Source organism: Perissodus microlepis, chromosome 7 (assembly GCF_051167445.1).
Source record: "Perissodus microlepis isolate ML-2025 ecotype Zambia chromosome 7, ASM5116744v1, whole genome shotgun sequence".
NCBI lineage: Eukaryota > Metazoa > Chordata > Actinopteri > Cichliformes > Cichlidae > Perissodus > Perissodus microlepis.
In genome coordinates this window covers 36109301-36127908 of record NC_140467.1, presented here as the reverse complement: position 1 = coordinate 36127908, position 18608 = coordinate 36109301, and the positions used below count along the sequence as shown (strand labels likewise).

Genomic DNA, 18608 nt, shown 5'->3' with positions numbered 1-18608 from the left:
AGTGACAAATTAACCACCAGCCACTTTGAGAGGTTCAGATGGAGGCAAAAAAAAAAAAAAGGGTGGAGGCAGAGAAACAAAATAACAGAGGCCTACAGTAAGTACAAAGTATTATGCAGACTCTCATGGAAGAGATAGAAACACACTGGGAAAACTACGTAGAGAGGAAAATGCAGGAGTCTGAGGAACGTGCAAATGCTAAGACTCAAGGAAAGTTTTGTCTGGATTAAAATTTGACAAACACCACATACAAGAACTATTTCCATTGTGGTCATTGAGCCAATCAACACTTTATTACAAACCAGGAAAATAAATACCAGAAATCAGCAATAAAATCCATCCAACTCAACCACATATAAAATAACAAAGTACATGAAAAAAGAGTAAAGGTCATAATTTCACTATGGTTTCAGCAGGTTTTTAACAATCAATATAGTTTTATCAGAAGTCTATATACACATATATTGATCATTGATAAAAAACTAGAATCCAATTTAACCTTGAGCAGAGTCCAATTAACCCTTGAAAAGCTCCAGTGGCACACATAACTCAAACAAACAGAAAGCACAAACAGAAGTGGCCATGCTGGTCCCATATTTATTCACAGACACAGTGAACTACAATTTATGGCAGCAACGTCTTACATTTGCATCTTTAATTTATTTTACAGTTTAAAATAGAAAAAGACACATAAGACTGGAAGGATGATATATTTTTGTATGGGATATACACCAGCCTCATGCTTTATATCCCAAATTGTTCATCTTTATCATGTATCAGAGATTCAGAATTATAACATTAAAGAGTGCGTGAAGAAAAAAAAACAAGGGAAAAGAATTCCTCATATTTCTGTAGATCTTTCATCGTTGAACATGGAAATGGTGCTGTACTGAATGTTGAATCTTGTTTTAGAAAATCAGGTGAGTTGTTAGACACTAGTCTCAATGGGACGTGACATCTTACAGTTTAACATATTGGACAGGACTCTCTTTTGGTGTTTGTACCTGGCACACACACACACACACACACACACACACACACACACACACACACACACACACACACACAGATAGATAGATAGATTAAGAGAGAGATACAGACACCATAAGGAAGCAAAAATATAAATGAGAAAGTTTAAATATTGGCGCTACCACCTGACCTCAAACGTTACTACAGTTTTTATACGTGACTGGTGAATGTTGGTTATGCACATCTTTTTGACTGGTGTAAAGGAAGATGTAGTCATGCATAAGTGGTAAAGCACGCACCGTTAGGCTCCTTATTTATTTTCTCTATTTTCAAAACTTAATTGCACTCGTGAGAAAACATTTCAAGAGCGTTTAAGCAAATAAAATTGTATACTAACTTGTTCTCAATCGTTTGTATCTCTCTGTTCTCCTCGTCTTTGAGTTTCTGTAAAACTTTTTCAAGGATTGGAAGCTCTAAGTTCAGATATTGAGCTACCTGCAAAGAAAAATATGTTACCATATAGTTTGCAACAAATAAAAAAAGCAGAAAACTCCTTATTAGAAGTAAATGAAGGTACCTTAAAACACTTAAAGGGTAACATTATGTTACCATAAGTTAAGGCATGGCTACTACACTCACATCATCACTAACTTCCTCTTCATCCGCATCCATCAAAAAAATCTTCATGATGTCATCAGAGGGTCCCTGCAGTGTGCGCTCCCATAACGGCTGGTCTGTGTTACTCAGCTTCCTTTTTTCTGGACAAAGCACACAAGTGCCACATTGGTGCAGCATTTTCTTGTGCTATGTCTAATTATTGCATTTCTTGTGGAAAAGATGAACCCACCTCCACTTTGATGAAGACAGTAGAGAGCAAATTCCTGGGGATCGTTCTGTATCTGATGAACATACAGCCAAAGAAATATATAAATATATACATATTTTTTTTGGATGAAGTTATTATGGTTTGATGAATTCTGACTATACATTATTTACATCCCATGCTTAATCCATGAGGTTTAATAAGATATTTGCAACCCTGAGAGCAACCCATTATTTCACAAATGTTTGTAGAAGAACTCTATGTGCCTAGTGACTTGATTTTACACACCAGTGGCCCTGGAAGTGATTGGACCACCTGGATTCAGTGATTGATATGGGTGACTAAATACATTTGCCAATATAGTGTACCTCCCTCCCTAAACAGTGCTGTGATTTCTTTTTTTGACTCCTTCCTAATTTCTTGGATTTTTGCATATTTGTCACACTCATTTATTTCAGATCATCAAGCAAATTTTAATATTCATTTGTGTTCATAATTTTCCTTTAAGGGTAACCTGACCAAATATAAACTACAATTTTTAGATCATGATTTCATTTTTTAAGGGACAAAAGCTATCTAAACCTCTCCTTCAGGAATTCATGATTCCGTTAATTACAATAAGTCATCCAGGTCCTAGAGCAGCAAGAACCTGGAGTTGCTCTGTTGCTCTGTGCTCTGTAGTTGCTCTGTGAGTAACTACAGAGCATCGCACTATCACCATTGTCTGTTGGTATAATGTTCTTTTTATGAAAAGCTGTGTTAGTTTTTTGATGTGACAGGATATAAACCTGGTTCTTTTGTTATGCCCTGAATGAGGTCATGTTGTAAGTTTTGTAGTGCGGCCAGTCCTGGGAAGTTTCCCCAGTGTTCCAAGTTTTTTCCCTTTGTGGATAATGGGTATCACCTTGTTTCACTGGAATCCCAAAGCCTTAGAAATGGCTTTGTAACCCTTTCCATACTGAGATGTCACTGACTTTGTTTCCTATCTGTTCTTAAGTAGGTTAGGTTTAGGCAATGTGTGTCGCTTTCGAGCTCCTTTAGCCCGTTTCATTTCTCAGACAGGTTCTATTTAAGCGATTACCTGATTCAACATGTCTGACAGTAATGAGGCCTGGGTGTGGCTGCTGAAAATGAACATGAGGATTCCAAAAAAAATAAATAAAAAATTAATGATTTAACAAGAGGGGACAATGCAGAGATATGTTTGGGTTGCTGTTTTTTCCCTCCTGAATAAATGAAATCATCATTTAAAAACTGCATTTTGTATTTAAAGGTACAGTGTGTAAGCTATTTGTGACCTTTGAATGAAAAGTTATGAGGTGCATTATATGTGTGTCTGGTCTCTAGTCACATGCATAAAACGATGGACTGGTGATGTCCATGTTGGACACTGTATTCAAGACCGCAACATCGCGACATCCACAAATGGTGCCCACAACAAAGTATTTTTAATGCATTATTTCTACGTTTAATCAGTTTCTTGAAAGATTTAATTACACACTAATCAAGATATATATATATATATATATATATATTTATGTGTTCAAAATTGGGGTTTTGTCTATTAAAAACCTCATAAACGTACTGTACCTTTAAAAACTCAAGAAGGTGAAAATCCTTTTTTTCACAGCACTTGCATGTACACAAAATAAATTACAATCATTTTTTGTACTAGTCCTCTGGTACCACACTTACCTTGAACTTGTGCAGCAGCTGTTCAATGACTTGGTTTGTGGTCATTCTGCTAGAGATACGAACTTTAGTTGGTGTACCAAAGCACGGAGTGAAGATCGAGGTCTGTGGAACAGAGTGAAACAACACTGACCTTAAACTCATGATGAAGAAAAGAAGCCCCGAGGGCAGTTTTAAGCAGAAACCCACTTTGTAATTGTAGAAGTGGCCATTGATTGAAAAGCGATGCTGCCTTTCTTTTTCTCTTTGAGCTGCTGACTTCCCCGTGCTCCTCCTTCTTTTAACCAGCGAGGCATCACTCATACAGCGGAACAGGTTGGACTCTGCTTCCTGTTCTGGATTCTTCTGCTTGGGAGGGCGCAGGGTTGAGGTCTCATAAACAGGTGGTCCTTTAGATTGCGCAAACACCCCCAGAGAAAAAAGGTTCACATTCAACATATGGTGTAACTACAACAAACAAGACAGTTTTAAATGTGTGTAAACAAGTAGACATAACATTCAACTAAAGCTAACAATAAGATTTGATGATAATCCATAAACCAAGATCTTATGTCCAACAATATCTATAATATACTGTAATTTAATGGTTAAGATAGCATTTTTGAGAAATGACAGAGATATTGAAGAGAAAAAAGCGTTTACCTGGTGAAGGGTTTTTGATTGTTTCTTGTGGTGTCTCAACCATCTCATCTATCTGGTGAAGGTCAACATATTCTCCCCATCGTGACATTCCTCTGAAAGAAAGATTGACTATGAAAACAAAACCTGAAACACTTTAGCTATATAACTACTGTAGTCATGCAGTAGGGTCGCATGTGAGCTGAAGCCTAGTCCAGCTACCACTGGTTGAGATGCAGGGTACATCTTGGACAGGTTGCCAATCTTAAGCAGAGATAACAGAGAGAGACAGACAACCAGTCGCACTCACTTTCACACCTATGGCCAATTTAGAGTCACTAATTAACTTGACCCCACCAATTGCATGTCTTTGGACTGTGGGAAGAAGCTGGAGTACCTCGGGAGAACCCATGCAGACGCAGGGAGCTCATGCAAAGCCCGCGGTCAGATGGTGGAGGCAAACTCAGGATCTCCTTGCTGTGAGGCAATGGTGGCAACCACAGAGCCACTGTTTCCCACCAGTACTAAAAATATTGTACAAAATGTGATTTTAACCTCTTGCTTTCCAGTGGGCTGACTGGACTGGTGGGATCTGGAGAGGTCTTAGGCACAAATGGAAACATTTGTTTGTCATCCTGTATTTTCAGCCTGATTGGTCTCCGTACTCCCCAGCAGATATTCAGCATGCCTTCCACCACCACCGTGCCATCTGCTTCCTGTTACAGAAACACATACACAGACATGTTAAAACAAGCTTCACTATTAGCTATATGGCTAGATACAGTCACAATCAAAAGTTTAAGACCACATGCCTTTAAAAGGCCAAATCTGTGCAAAAATGTGGATTTTCTGTCAGGTAGTCACACTGTCATGATGTTCTGATGGCAAAGGAAAAAAAAACTTTCCCTTTTTGAACATGGTCGGGTTGTTGAACTGCATAAGCAGGGTCTCTCGCAGTGCACCATCACTGCTGAGGTGGGACGCAGTAAGACACTCATTTGGAATTTCCTAAGTGATCCTGAGGGTTATGGAACAAAAAAGTCAAGTGGAAGACCCCAAAATTTCACCAGACCCCAAAATTTTCAATTGGAGAAAGCCAATTGGAGCTGTAGGATCCAATTGGCTGTCCGTCAAGACACTGGACGATCCTTGACCCAAATTAAGGCCGTTACAGGTGCCGACTGCAGCCCAATAACCATCAGATGGCGTCTGAAACTGAAGGGCTTCACAAACAGAAAAGGTCTTCAAAGGTCTCGTCTCCTTGAAAGCCACAGAACTGACTGTTTGGACTTTACAAGAGAGCACCAAACATGGGACACTGAAAGGTCGAAGAAAGTTTTATTCTCTGATGAGAAAAAGTGTAACCTTGATGGTCTTGATGGTTTCCAACATTAGTGGCATGACAAGCAGATCCCACCTGTTTTTCTATACGCCATAGTGGAAGGGGCATCGTAACATCTGGAGTGCTTTTTCCTTCAGTGGAACAATGGAGCTTCAGGAGGTGCAGGGGTATCAAACGGCTGCTGACCATATCCAGATGCTGCAGAGAGCATCCCTCTTGGCCCTCGTCTGTGTGGTAACGACTGGATTTTTCAACAGCACAACGCTACAGTACCCAACACCCACAGGACAAGGACTTCTTCCAGGAGAATAACATCACTCTTTGGACCATCCTGTGTGTTTCCCTGATCTAAATCCAGTTGAGAACCTTTGGGGATGATTGGCAAGGGAAGTTTATAAAATTGGACAGCAGTTCCAGACAATAGATGCCCTTCGTGCAGCTGTCTTCACCACTTGGAGAAATGTTCCCACTCACCTCAAGGAAACGCTTGCATCAAGCATGCCACAACAATTTTTTGAAGTGATCAACAATAATGGTGGAGCTATTCGATACTGAGTTCATGTTTGGAACTTTGATTTCTGTTTTGGTGGGGTTTACAGGTTTTTTTTGGGAGGTTTGGTCCTAAACTTTTGATCAACTCTAAAACAGCCTATTTCAGTTGGAACCTTGGAACCTAGTTAAGATCCAACTATGCAAAATTTTTCAACTATGCCATTTTTCAAGTGGTCTTAAACTTTTGATCGGGACTGCATATAGCTATAAAGTTGGAGACTGCATGAGACAACAGAACTATTAAAATTACAGCTCTATCATTATGGGGGAATCTAATGGATTATAATTGGTTATTATTTAATGGTCTAAGAAACAAACAAGCAAATAACAAATAAATATTAAAAAAATAGGCTTATTCTACAAGCAAATACAATATGCAGTAAGAGCAGCAAGTACAAATGGGTGCTTTGTTTTAGGTTTATAAATTAACGTTTATAGAATAATAACACTGTTTTAAATTTGTTCACTGTGAACAAGAAAACAGAAAATCAAGGAATAAATTTGTGCATAGGAATCTATATTTAATACTGATGCTCAATGGGGAAACACGGAGAAACTACTTGAACTTTAGGCCCACTTACTTTCTGTGCAAAGAAGTCTGGGAGATCTTCCAGGAATGGTGACGCTATTTTCAGGAAAAACTGGCTAGTAGGTGGTGGTTAAATGCCTGTTGATCTATGATGTGGAACATAACCTGCTCCTGAGCAGGTTAGGCTAGCAGTGTAAGCTACCATCTACACCTGTAAGACGTGATCCACCTTCACAGTGCTAAAAACCCAGGATTAACATTGAAGTACACGCCTCAGGTCTGCAGTCTATTGGCTACCACAGACAAGGACAAACAATCTCTTTCTGTCAGAGTAGTGTGAGAGAACCCACACACATGCAAACTCCACACAGACAGGCCTAAACAGGCAGGTGCATTTGACCCCAGGAAGCCAAAGCACTAACCATTGAATCATGGTGCTTTTGTATATTACCTGTTAATTATCATTACTAACTAGCAATGTATATAGTTTATAGTATATAGTATATAGTATATGTATATCCCAAGAATTGGGAAACAAAATGGAAACCTATTTCAAATTCTTATTAAATCATACCTGAGCGTAAGTGAGGCGAAGTTGAGTCTGGTCCTTCAGGAAGCAGTTGTAGGTATTAAACAGGGAGAGAAACTCCGCTCTAAAATTAATAAAAAACTAAATGCAAGGTTTTGCACAGCACAGCCCGACAATGTTCAGGTCATATTTATTAGTTTATTATTTTATATTTTGTATTCTTTGTCAGATTATTTGGAACCACTTAAGGGAACATGAAATACAGAATACATAAATGACATTTAGTATACAAAGTAACTCACCTGGACAGTGTTCGCCCATTCCCTGCCTTGATGACTGGGAGGAGAGCTGCTTCATTCATGTCTGGTCATCTACTGCTGTGAAAACAAACAAACAATTTTATAAAGTTAATTAAAACTTTATTAAAAAAAACCTCAAACATATACGTGTAAGCTTGAGTGTAAAACCAGGTGACTAACACCAGATGCTGCCAACTTGTTGAACAGTATTGCGTAGTAGTACATATGGCTTCATAAAAATAGTTAACCAGCATTATGTGCAACTTGAGCAAGGAAAGACACTGGGAGCTACAGTGCACTTCTACAATCCTCAACTAGCTGTCAGTGTTTCCAAGAACAAATTAAATAAATCGAGTCTTACCTCCTCTAACATGGTGAGTCAGAGCTATCCTCTCTTCTCACTGTCTTTGTGTCTGCCTCTTTCTTCCTTCTGTGTTTTAAATATCTCTTTCCAGTCTCTCTGTCTCTCTCTCTGATGTGTTATATTTATCCCTCTCTCTCTTTCTCTTGCTCTCTCTCTCTCTCTCTAACATGCATTCACTCTTTTACTTTCTTTTTTGTGCTCGTCTCTAAGAGATTTTATAGCAGCACTCCACCCAGCAACCCGTGATGACAGTGTAGACCTAACCATTTGTTTATTCTTTGGTCAGAGACGCCGAAGTCTGTGACCGACAAAGAGGACTGCTGGAATATTCATGTTGCCTCATTTAAAAAACAAAAAAGCAAAAACTTCTTTCTCCTGTTATTTTCTGGAATCCTGCAAAAACTCCCAGCAGTCTGAAAACAGCAGTCATATATGTCTATTTCTTTCATTCTTACCGGTTTTCTCTGCCTCAGCCTGTTTGCTGGTAAGTAATATCTCAGTTATTCAGCAGCTGTCATACCAGAAGCCACGGCACTCCTCTTTCTGACTGACTGTTTCCTCTTGCACAGGGAGACGTGCCAGCTACAACAATAACAATAACAAAACTTTAAGCACACAGTTTCTACAGAAAAACGTTGGTATTTGTATCTTATGTGCACATGAAGATTTGACTGAATCTGGCAACAAACTTTAATGTAAAACTGCATTTAGGCACTGTAACAGTAAAGCACAATGTACAATCCCTAATATATCAAAGCATCAGTCAAGACTCTTTTTTATTCTTTTCTGATAGAAAACACTATGTTTAAGAATAATAATAATAAGAAGAATAACTTTATTTATTCCGAGGGAAATTCTTTTGTCATGTACATGCTCAAAGCAGCAGGAGAGACAGAGGAACAGATGAATAAGACATAAGATATACAACATATACAATAAGAATAGTAGTGTACAGTAATATACAGTAGGATAGTGCAAGACATAGTATCAGATAACTCTAACAAGTAATATATATAACTATATCCTGGTGAATAAATAACTTAAGTATCAGTGCAGGCGATTCTAGAAAGTGACATAGTATTGTGCAATAGAATAAAGGGAGTAGCAGCGTATGATGGGGGGATGAAACAAATATTCAATAAGGTACTGTTGGGTAATATTGCACGGTCTGGAAGGGAACAGAATAACATTGGTAATCGTCTCAGGAAAATCACCTACAGAGTGAGGAAGAGCTATACAGTCTTATTGCCACCGGTACAAAGGATTTACTGTGGCGGTCAGTTCTGCATTTCGGGGCAATGAGTCTTTTGCTGCGTTTGCTCCGATGGTCCATCATGGGGGCGTGCATGGGGTGGGAGGGGTTGTCCATGATAGAAACAAGCTTTTTTAGCATTCTCTTTTCAGACACCTCCTCCAGGTTCTCAAGTCTGACACCCAGGACAGAACCAGCCTTTCTAATCAGTTTGTTCAGCCTATTGGCATCAGCTGTCTTCACCCCACTTCCCCAGCACACAGCTGCAAAGAATACGACGCCCTCCAACACCGAGTGGTAGAACATGGTCAGCATTTTCCTACCAACATTGAAGGACCTGAGTCGCCTCAGTAGGAAAAGCCGACTTTGCCCTTTTTTGAAGATAGCATTGGTGTTCTTGGTCCAGTCCAGTTTACAGTCCAAGTGTACCCCCAGGTACCAGTAGTCCTCAACTATCTCCACATCAGCCCCTCTGATGGTGACAGGGTTAGGAGGAGGAGCCTGCTTCCTAAAGTCCATAATCAGTTCCTTTGTCTTTGTGATGTTAAGTTGTAGGTTGTTTATAACCGTGTGCTACTACTACTACAACTCCTCCTCCTACTAATTACAATAATAATAGTTATCATAATGATAGAAGCTTGGAGTTGGAGTTCATTTGAAAATCCAGGGTCTATGTAACAACTCCCAGGTGGGCATGTTTGTGTGAACGAAGTACTGAAGTACATGGCATAGAGCAAATGTACTTTTATAATAATGTTTGCTAAAATTGTTTTTAAAAAAAAGTATTATCATGCTCATCATGCTGACTCCAGCTCCCGTGTTTGAGTTAAATACAGCAGTTTGTATGTTTTCCCTCTTAAACATGCAGAGTTTAGGGTTTCCAACAAATTTTAATCAGCAACTCTTTTTAGAATGTATAAATTGCCTATTAAGATTAATACGTGTTTCATTTTTTAAGTTTAATAACACTCATTTTTGAGAACATCATCTCATCTAAGAGATTTAACCATTACAAGCATAGTAATTTATCTATTTTTTATTGAGAGTGAAAATCGCAAGAACAAATATAACCGTGTTGAACTATTATAATCATTAATCATTGTCTTCACTTGTTTCACAAAAAAACATTTATAATTAAATGTTAAAGTAAAAAACAAAAAAACAAAAAGTTGCCTATGCAAACTAGTCTGTGCATTCAAAGCATTGGTAAGTCACGTGCCTTTCTAATCTTATGATCCCACAACCCCACTTATGAGCTCTGTTTTAATCTTAGCTCTCAGTTAGTTTAATCTCAGTTTGCGCCGTATAAAAAGATTCTCATTTGTTTATTTTGCCTCCTTGTAGTTACACAGCACAAACAAGCACAGGATGTACTTTCATTTGTATATAACCTTTCTGTTCTTTGTGACCACTCAAAGCACTTTTAGCTACAAGTTTTGTTTTAACCATTTAAAATGAATATATATATCACTTTATCACTTCATAGTGCAGCTCAAGCAATATCTCATACAAATGCCCAATTTAGAATTATCAATTAAACTAACAGGTATGTGTTTGGACTGTGAGAGGAAGCCAGAATAACCCAAGTGCTCTGGAATTGGTCAAACATGCAAACTCCACACAGAAAGGCCCTAACTGGGTTTTGGACCTCCATAATCCAACCATATTTCAGACCTTGTATCTGTGCCATGGCAATACTTCTCAAGCCACTCTTCAGGCTAAAAGAATGACATTTAGACATTTTTAAGTATTTTATTTTTATATTTAATCTTGAAATGGTCCAAATTTGTCCTGAACAGTATGCAAAGGTTAAATCATTCCAATGGTATTTGCTTTAAGAAATCATAGCACTAATGTGATCGACAAGAACAGTTTCTAGTCATAAAAACGTGATACATGATAATAAGCTGCAGAAAATTTAAGCTCTAGCATATAATAATGTCAGCTCTTTCACTGACCTCTTATAAGCCTTTGTAATATAAAGGAAACAACTAGTGTATATATACTGAAGAATATAAAGAATGCACAGCAATTTATCACCATTTCACACAGCATCCACATTCACAGTATTATAGCGCAGCGGTCCCCAACCCCCGGGCCTCGGACCGGTACCGGTCCGTGAGTCGTTTGGTACCGGGCCGCGAGAGTTGAGGCTCAGGTGTGAAATGTATGGTTTTCAGGGTTTTTATCAGTTTTCAGCGTTATTTTGTTATCGTTTTTATCGTTAACTCTGTTTTCCTGGGTCTTTTCTCGTGCGTTATGAATAAATCTTCCTTTTTTCGGTACCGGTACTAGTTTTATTTTGTTGTATTTATCCACAACACCTTAAAGGCCGGTCCGTGAAAATGTTGTCAGGCATAAACTGGTCCGTGGCGCAAAAAAGGTTGGGGACCGCTGTTATAGTGTATTCACAAACATGTAATTATTTTAAATAATTTTGTTTTTTGCATTTTGTTACAATGTAGTTATACATTTTTAGAATTAATTCTTCATTTAAAAAATATTCTGCATATTATAATGACCTTTAAAGTTGTAAATCTTGCTTGCAGGCAAAAAGAAAAACAAAAGAGAAAGAAATCGCCAGCATCAAATATGACGTTTGAATAGAACCATGACATATATTTATGTTCTCTCAAGAGGCTAGTGGTGAGTAAAAAACCCGCTGTAGGTGAACACTTTACAGCCCTCTCTCTGCTAATCCGCTAAACAAGCCATCAGGAAATAGATTTATTTATTTATTTATATTTTGAGAGGGCATATGTTCTGATAGCATGAGATAATCACTCGGAAACTTTTACAACTCTTTGGCATATACACTTCACACAATTCAGTGCCACAGTTGACTGCTTCACTTTACTTTTAGTACGATGTTATCTGGAGGTTGAACAGATGATTTTGTGTGTGTATGCAGTAAAAGCCTTTTTCAAATTGTCAGCTGTGGTTCTATAAAAACGGAATGAGGCCAAAGAAAACAAACACACATCCATGTATTTGTTTTACTTCCTTTACTTTACTTTTTGCTCCTCCCCATTTTGCCACTCCTTTCTGTATCTGACTGTCTTCATACATAGCCCTTGCTCTTTGTTTCTCCCTAGAATTGACCTGATTATGTCATTTTAATATACCTTCTGTTTGTTTCTTGCACCTGGGCTGCAAAACTTGACAAACATTGTGACAAAGAACCCAGCTTTGTTCTACTCTAGCCTACAGATAAACTGTGCTGTATCAGGCTACTGTATGACTCGAGTCACATGAGCTCTAGTCTGTGACATTGGTGTCCACCCCATGTGGCTAACATAGAATGAGTATGCTTTTCATACAAATAATATAAAGAATTCAACTATTACAGTCTTTTATTTTCTTAATGTGACTGGCAAGTGTTGCTCAGAAAGAGGTGTAACGCTTTTCATTTCCATTTTGTTAAGCCAGACACTCTTTGGTTCTTTTACAGCTGCAAAGAACACATTAACAAACCAAAGTATAAAGTAAACATGTACCAAAAGTAAATTTCCTCTTACCTGACTAGTGTATCTTTTAATCTTCTATCGAATGAAGCAAGTTCACTCCATGTTCGAGCTCTCATGTGTGCATAATGTACATGTGTGTTTGTGGTAGGAGGTCCAGAGTACGGTGCATGTGGCAGGAGGTGAGCGTGTGTAGCACCCCACAGCAGCTGGTTAATTATTACAGAACATGTTGAGACAGTGTTCATAGGGAGTGGCTGACTGACACCAGATATGACTCGACTTAACTGTGCGTTTGTGCATGCATGCCCGGAGAGAGTGAGAGTGGGGGTTATGCATAACACATTGCATTTGCCTGCTGGGCAATTTTACAAATTACTAATCAACTGAGATTGTAGTGGGATTGGAACACTGTTGATGTTTGTACCATTTGGACTGAACCATCTAGAAAGTCTTCAAAATTCTAAATACAGAGTTTATTCACATCCTGCACATTTGTCCTTTTAAAAGTTTAGACCAGGTGTCTTACACTGCCAGGATCAAACATCTACTTTGTTGATGTTCAGGTTACAGCATGTAACACCACGAAATCCTACAAGTCAACATTCAGTATGTTTGCTTTTAAAATAGAACTTGACTCCTTCTTTTTATTAAGTTATAGTTAGGGCTGGATCAGGTGACTCTGAACCTCTTTTAGTTATGCACAGTAGGCCTGGGCTACTGGGGGGGGTTCCCACGATGCCCTGAGTGCCCTGAGCAGATGACTGCCCCTCCCTGAGCATGCTTCTACTGGAGGTTTCTTCCAGTTGAGTTTTTCCTTCCCACTTTCTCCAAGTGCTTGCTCATAGGGGGTCATCTGATTGTTTGGTTTTAATGTATTAATGTATGCTCTTTACCTTATAGTACACCTTGAGGTAACTGTTGCTGTGATTTGCCATTATATAAATTAAATTGAATTGACCTGAACTGAAAAATATGACTTTGGAGTTTAATGTAATTTTTTATGTTCAAGTGTCATAATCTCAAAAGCCTTACCAATGATCTTTTCAAATAAGCAATTTGTGTCAAATACACATGCATGTGAGCACCAACAAACACATTTAAACAAATACATACATATCAATACATACTAAAATGTAGGGCAGGAACCTGGTAGTACAGCCTATGTGGAGAAAAAAAAGTTAAAAAGTTTAAGGTTATCAAAACAATGGACGTCTTTAAAGTATGTTTGCAAACCTCAGTCTGATGCAAATTGGAGCCACTGCTGCGATTCTGTCAGCAGAGGGAGTCAGAGTATTAGTGCAAATATTTAACAGAGACATCTGGTAATGCTGAGTCAGAGATTCCAGGCCTATCAGTATCAGTGGGATCTTTTTCAGTTTTATCCTGGTTTGATACCAGGTTAAAACCTGATCTCTTTGATGTGTTTGGGTTACTTTGGTGTTGTAACACTTTCATGAAACAATAAAACTGATAAAAAAAAAAAAAACTGGACTCATTACACTACATACAGCCCAGTTCTGTCAAGCAGCAGTGTAAACTAATAAAATCCTGTGCTTTGGCAGGGCTGCTGTTTATATAACATTTACTGTATACTGTTTACTATATAATAGGCTAATGTACTCTTTGAAATAGCAAAGGGTGAATGGAGCTAGACAATCAACAGATGTGAATTATTTCATCCGACACAACGTTTACATGGACTGTAAGTTAAGGAATTCTCACATTATAGGCTTTTGCTAATTAGCCAAAAAGCCCATGAGAACAGAATGATAAAACAAAACAAAACAAGAAGGTCACAAACAAGCAATCCTTTGTATTTTACGTTTAATTTAATCCGCTTTATTTATTAATTTTTTGAAACAAACCTCCCTGTGACATCCGTTAAGTCAACAGTTAAACCTACACAGATGACAGACTGAAGCTAACTGTGTGTGCTGATGGAGTACAATAGTAGAGTGTATCTGAAGCAGAATGGATAAGGAGCAAATGAACTGAAATGCCATTCCTTTCCCAAAATAAAACAGGACGTACAGGCTGGCAGGCAACAGGTGGGCACAAAGGCTTCCTTCTGGATTGTGTGTGTGTGTGTCAATATATAACAGTAAATACATGTTAAGTAATGTGCTAAAATAAGCCTGTTTATATATTTTTAAAAATACGTATTTGTAAATTTCTTTATATATTAATATTAATGACTTGGTATTAATATTAAAAGAGGATACATCTGCAGATAAAATATACCTTATTTTTCTTTTGATGGTTGACATGAGCTTTCTCTTTAGTGGCTTTTTGGCTATTTTACGTGTGTATTTAAGGATCACACCTCTGACCAGATTTACATGGAGCCATTGGTGCATGAGAAAAAGGATAGTATGCCAATGTAAAGTAATTTGCACTGCATATAAAAAATGTAGAAGTTTCAGAATTTCTGTGTCTTTATGTATGCCCATACTGACCAAAACCTGTACCTAGTGTCTTATATGAATATGATAAACAAACACTGTTTGTTGATTACTTTAAATGTAGTTAACACACCAGCACTGGAGCCTGTGGAGCTTAGAGCAGAACTACACAACCTGAGTGACTGTACATGAGGACAGCAAGCAGCTGCCGCCGTCAGTTACAAAGTTAAAAGACACACGCGCGCACACACAGATACATACGCAGAGTGATTGAGCTGGTTCTTGCTGAGCGCAGAGCTCATGGCTGTCCCTGGCTAAGACACACGCCGATGCACATAGGAGAGAAACACAACAAGAACATCTCTATATGTACTGGGGGAATCTCACCATAGTCTCATTATGTATCTGCTAGATAATGGTCTGACCAATAATTCTAGAGCAAGGATGACGACTGTGGAACACATTTTGGTCTTTCTGCTGATTTTGATCCCTTCATGTTACAACGTGCAGACAGGTAAGTGAGACTCCTACACCAGAGGTCCTTCAAGCATGTCTTTTTAAAGTTTTCTAAGGTGTCTTATTACACTGACGTGGTGAATAATTAGAAGAACATGAAGTTTGGATTAATTATGCATGAAAGCTGCAATGTGCTTGCCAAGTTACAACAGCAATCCTAATAAATGTCACAAAATGTAAACAGAAGAACAAAACGAAAAAAAAAAGGATAAACCCTTTAAGACCGTGCCTTTGGATGGGTGCACATGTGTAAGTGAATATAATGTGCAGAAGACAAAGAGAAAGCAGTCTGAGTTTTTCCTGGCACATGTAATCACCTGTTTCCCACTGCACATCCTGCAGGGAAAAGGAGAAGGTGTTTATAGGTCAACATAGTGTAAATGTGATTAAATCTACATCCTTCCTACACTTTGGGATATCCTCTCTGAAGCATATGGTAGAGGTGGTGGGGAACTAGCTATTCCTGCTTCTTCTTCACCACATCTCAGCCTGATTGGGACACCTCCTGCTGAGCCACATTGGGAGGAAACAGCAAACCTGAGCTTGTTGTTGAACCAATAAGGTCAGCTTCAGGGTCATGAGATGCAAGATGGAGATGAAGTCATAGATAATACACTACTACACATTGGAAATTATTTAATGACTACACACATAAAGCTATACATGCTACAAATCGTCTCATAGAAACAGGTGGTGCAGATGCGGTTTCTCTATGCCTGGGAGGCTATTGTAACAGTCAAGCTACACGGTGGACTGACATGGTGTAGGGTTAGGTTTGACTGTAGTTTTTTCCTGTGGAAGTCATTGATCAGAAGGTTGAATTGATGTGCATAGCTTCTTCCACGTCATTGCAGATCAACTACTGTCAAATAAGAAAAGAAAAGTATTTCTTGAAGATTTGATTTAAACAATATCTACCACACATTACCATGTTAAACTATTCCACTGGATTTACAATAAGTCTTGAGTCACCCCTCATTTTTTTCTTTTGCTTCCAAGGACCCAGACTTTCTTGTACGTTTTAAAGCGGTCTAAAACAAGTTCTCCAAGCTTTCTGAAGGTCTTTCAAATTTTCTCTTTGGACACTGGCTTCTATTTTCTCTTATATACTGTATTTCTGGGATGTTTGTACATATTTCAATAGATCACTGAACCTATTTCCTAAATATAAAGCTAAATATAAAGAAATGAAGGGTGACTCAAGACTTTTGCACAATAGCGTACAATATTTGAGTTTAAACATCTGTGAAAAGTAAATGATCATGGGTGCACTTTTTAAGATCAAGTGTTTAGTGACAGAGTTTGGCTTGACCACAGTATAATAAACTGTGATGAATATGTAAATGAATATTTAGCAACTCTGGACAGACAAGTGCTATAAAAGTGTTATTATCTTATTACTATTGGTTGTTTTATTTTGTGTTTTTTCAGGCACTGATTAATTGACCAAAGCCAATATGGCTGGCACAGAAATATTGACTTTCATGTCATGCTACGGGTGATCTGTCTTTATTTTCCTGTGTTTGGTTTAATTTGAAATGACTGCGAACCAACTGTGGTGACACATTGCAGCATTGCCTCACAGTAGAAGGTAACTGGTTTGAGTCTCCTGGTCAGCTGGGGCCTTTCTACGTGGAGTTTATATGTTGTGTCTGTTACTGACAGTTGAAAAGTATACTTGATAGTTGGTGGTTGCACAGGTAGCCAGTCCAGGCTTTTTTAGTAGCAGAAATCTACACATTGGATTATGGTTTCAATCTGTATCTGTCAAGTTAACAAAATTAGACTTTCAATATGTACACCTTCAGACGCAATGTATAATTGTTAAGTAATTAACTGTCTATTCTCAGAATCAAGATCACTTATGGATTCAAAAGCAGCCTGATTAGTTAAAGGGGCTTTTTAACGTTGCTCAACATGCCTGTGTAACTGAACTAGTATAAACAATGGAAGAATCCTTTGCAGACATCTGAGCACCAGATACACCATGAGAACAATGCTATTTTTTTGTTTTGTTCTCATTTGTCCAAAGTAAAAGTCAAAAGCTTCTATCTGGTCTGCACAACAGCATTGAAGTATGCCTGGTTGTGTGTGTGTGTGTGTGTGCGTGTGAGAGAAAGAGTATTTACAATTTGTCTCTGAGCATGGAAAAAACCCGGAGGCTAAACTTTTATTCAAGGCAAACTCCAAAGGAACCAAAGGTTATGAGTTACAGGCTGTATGAAAAAAGCATATTTTATGGGATAAAGATTAGGAAAAGATACATTTTACCAGGACATTTCTTGAATTACACACACATTTCTAAAGTGCTGCACACTAGCATAAACAAGCTGGTTGCTACTTCTTCAGCCAATCAAGATCAGCATTAACACAGCAACACTAAAAATAACAAAGGAACTTGCTGTTAGTTTGTATAAGTTTGTGTAATGCCTATAGCAAAGGCCAGAAGTGATCACTGTAAGTGGCCTTCTCTAAAGGCCTTGACAGCCTTGAGTCATTTCTGGTGTCCAAAAAACATTCAGAGATTTTGGAAAAACAAAATCCTCTGCCGGGGTCAGATCCACAGAGGTTCTCGTTTGCTTTAAGTGGTGAGTCATTTGGCTTCAGTCTTCAGATGTTACCCATCTGTTCAGACATAATATTGGCAATGGAAAGACATTGCAGACAGAAACAAACGGTCTGCAAAACTTCTCCAAATCTGCTGCAACTTTAATACAACATATTACTTGAAAAAAATAAATAAATTAAAGTTCTTAAGAGGAAGTGTTTCCTGATATTCAGCCTAGTCCTTAATCCACAACAAGGGTAACAGCAGTTCAACATGTGGTTAATTGCCTTTAATGAGATGGAAAGTTATTTCACCACAGAATTAATTAGGATTTGTTCTCTTGGGACAATGAATGTCCACACAAATTGACAAGACAATACATAGAATAGTTCATTGATACTGAGTTCATAGACCTCCATCTTACTTTGACTTTAGCTACAAATATATCATTTTTCTAAAGACCAAGACTTTTTCAGTACATGAGTATGCTTTATAATAGGTTTTGTTTTCATCAGTCAGTAGGAAGTCACAGCAGCAGTGACCTTGAATTGAGGGTGGGGATGTGGCTGCTTCTCCCAGCTATGTTATTGTGAAATCTTGGTTTCACCAAAGACAAAACAAGCACAATGTCCTGTAAGCCCTAATCCTATCATTGCTTCTTCTTTCTTCTTCTCCTTCCATGCTCTCACCCTTCCTCTGCTCTCTC

The 18608-nt window shown here is 38.2% G+C and overlaps 2 protein-coding genes across 3 annotated transcripts in view; one reads left to right on the top strand and one right to left on the bottom strand.

Annotated features, from left to right (window-relative positions):
* On the bottom strand, positions 1-12628 carry rassf6 (Ras association domain family member 6). 2 transcript variants are annotated; one of them, XM_084934833.1, is made up of 12 exons: positions 12488-12628; positions 7715-8299; positions 7357-7431; positions 7100-7178; positions 4658-4818; positions 4127-4218; positions 3674-3873; positions 3488-3589; positions 1817-1868; positions 1609-1727; positions 1367-1464; positions 1-1004 (listed from the first exon to the last, which is right to left on the bottom strand). In XM_084934833.1, exons 3-12 carry the CDS (start codon positions 7413-7415, stop codon positions 929-931), a joined length of 1038 nt encoding a protein of 345 aa, XP_084790959.1. In that variant the 5' UTR covers positions 7416-7431; positions 7715-8299; positions 12488-12628; the 3' UTR covers positions 1-928. The 2 variants fall into 2 exon arrangements, with proteins under 2 accessions (XP_084790959.1, XP_084790958.1); XM_084934832.1 differs by having other exon boundaries at positions 8173-8299.
* Positions 12629-15112: 2484 nt separating this feature from the next.
* Positions 15113-18608, top strand: part of musk (muscle, skeletal, receptor tyrosine kinase) — a 30120-nt gene continuing 26624 nt past the window's right edge. Inside the window, exon 1 of the mRNA XM_084934831.1 lies at positions 15113-15352. Coding sequence (XP_084790957.1) covers positions 15238-15352 — 115 coding nt within the window. The 5' untranslated portion in view covers positions 15113-15237. The remainder of the gene's footprint in view (positions 15353-18608) is intronic.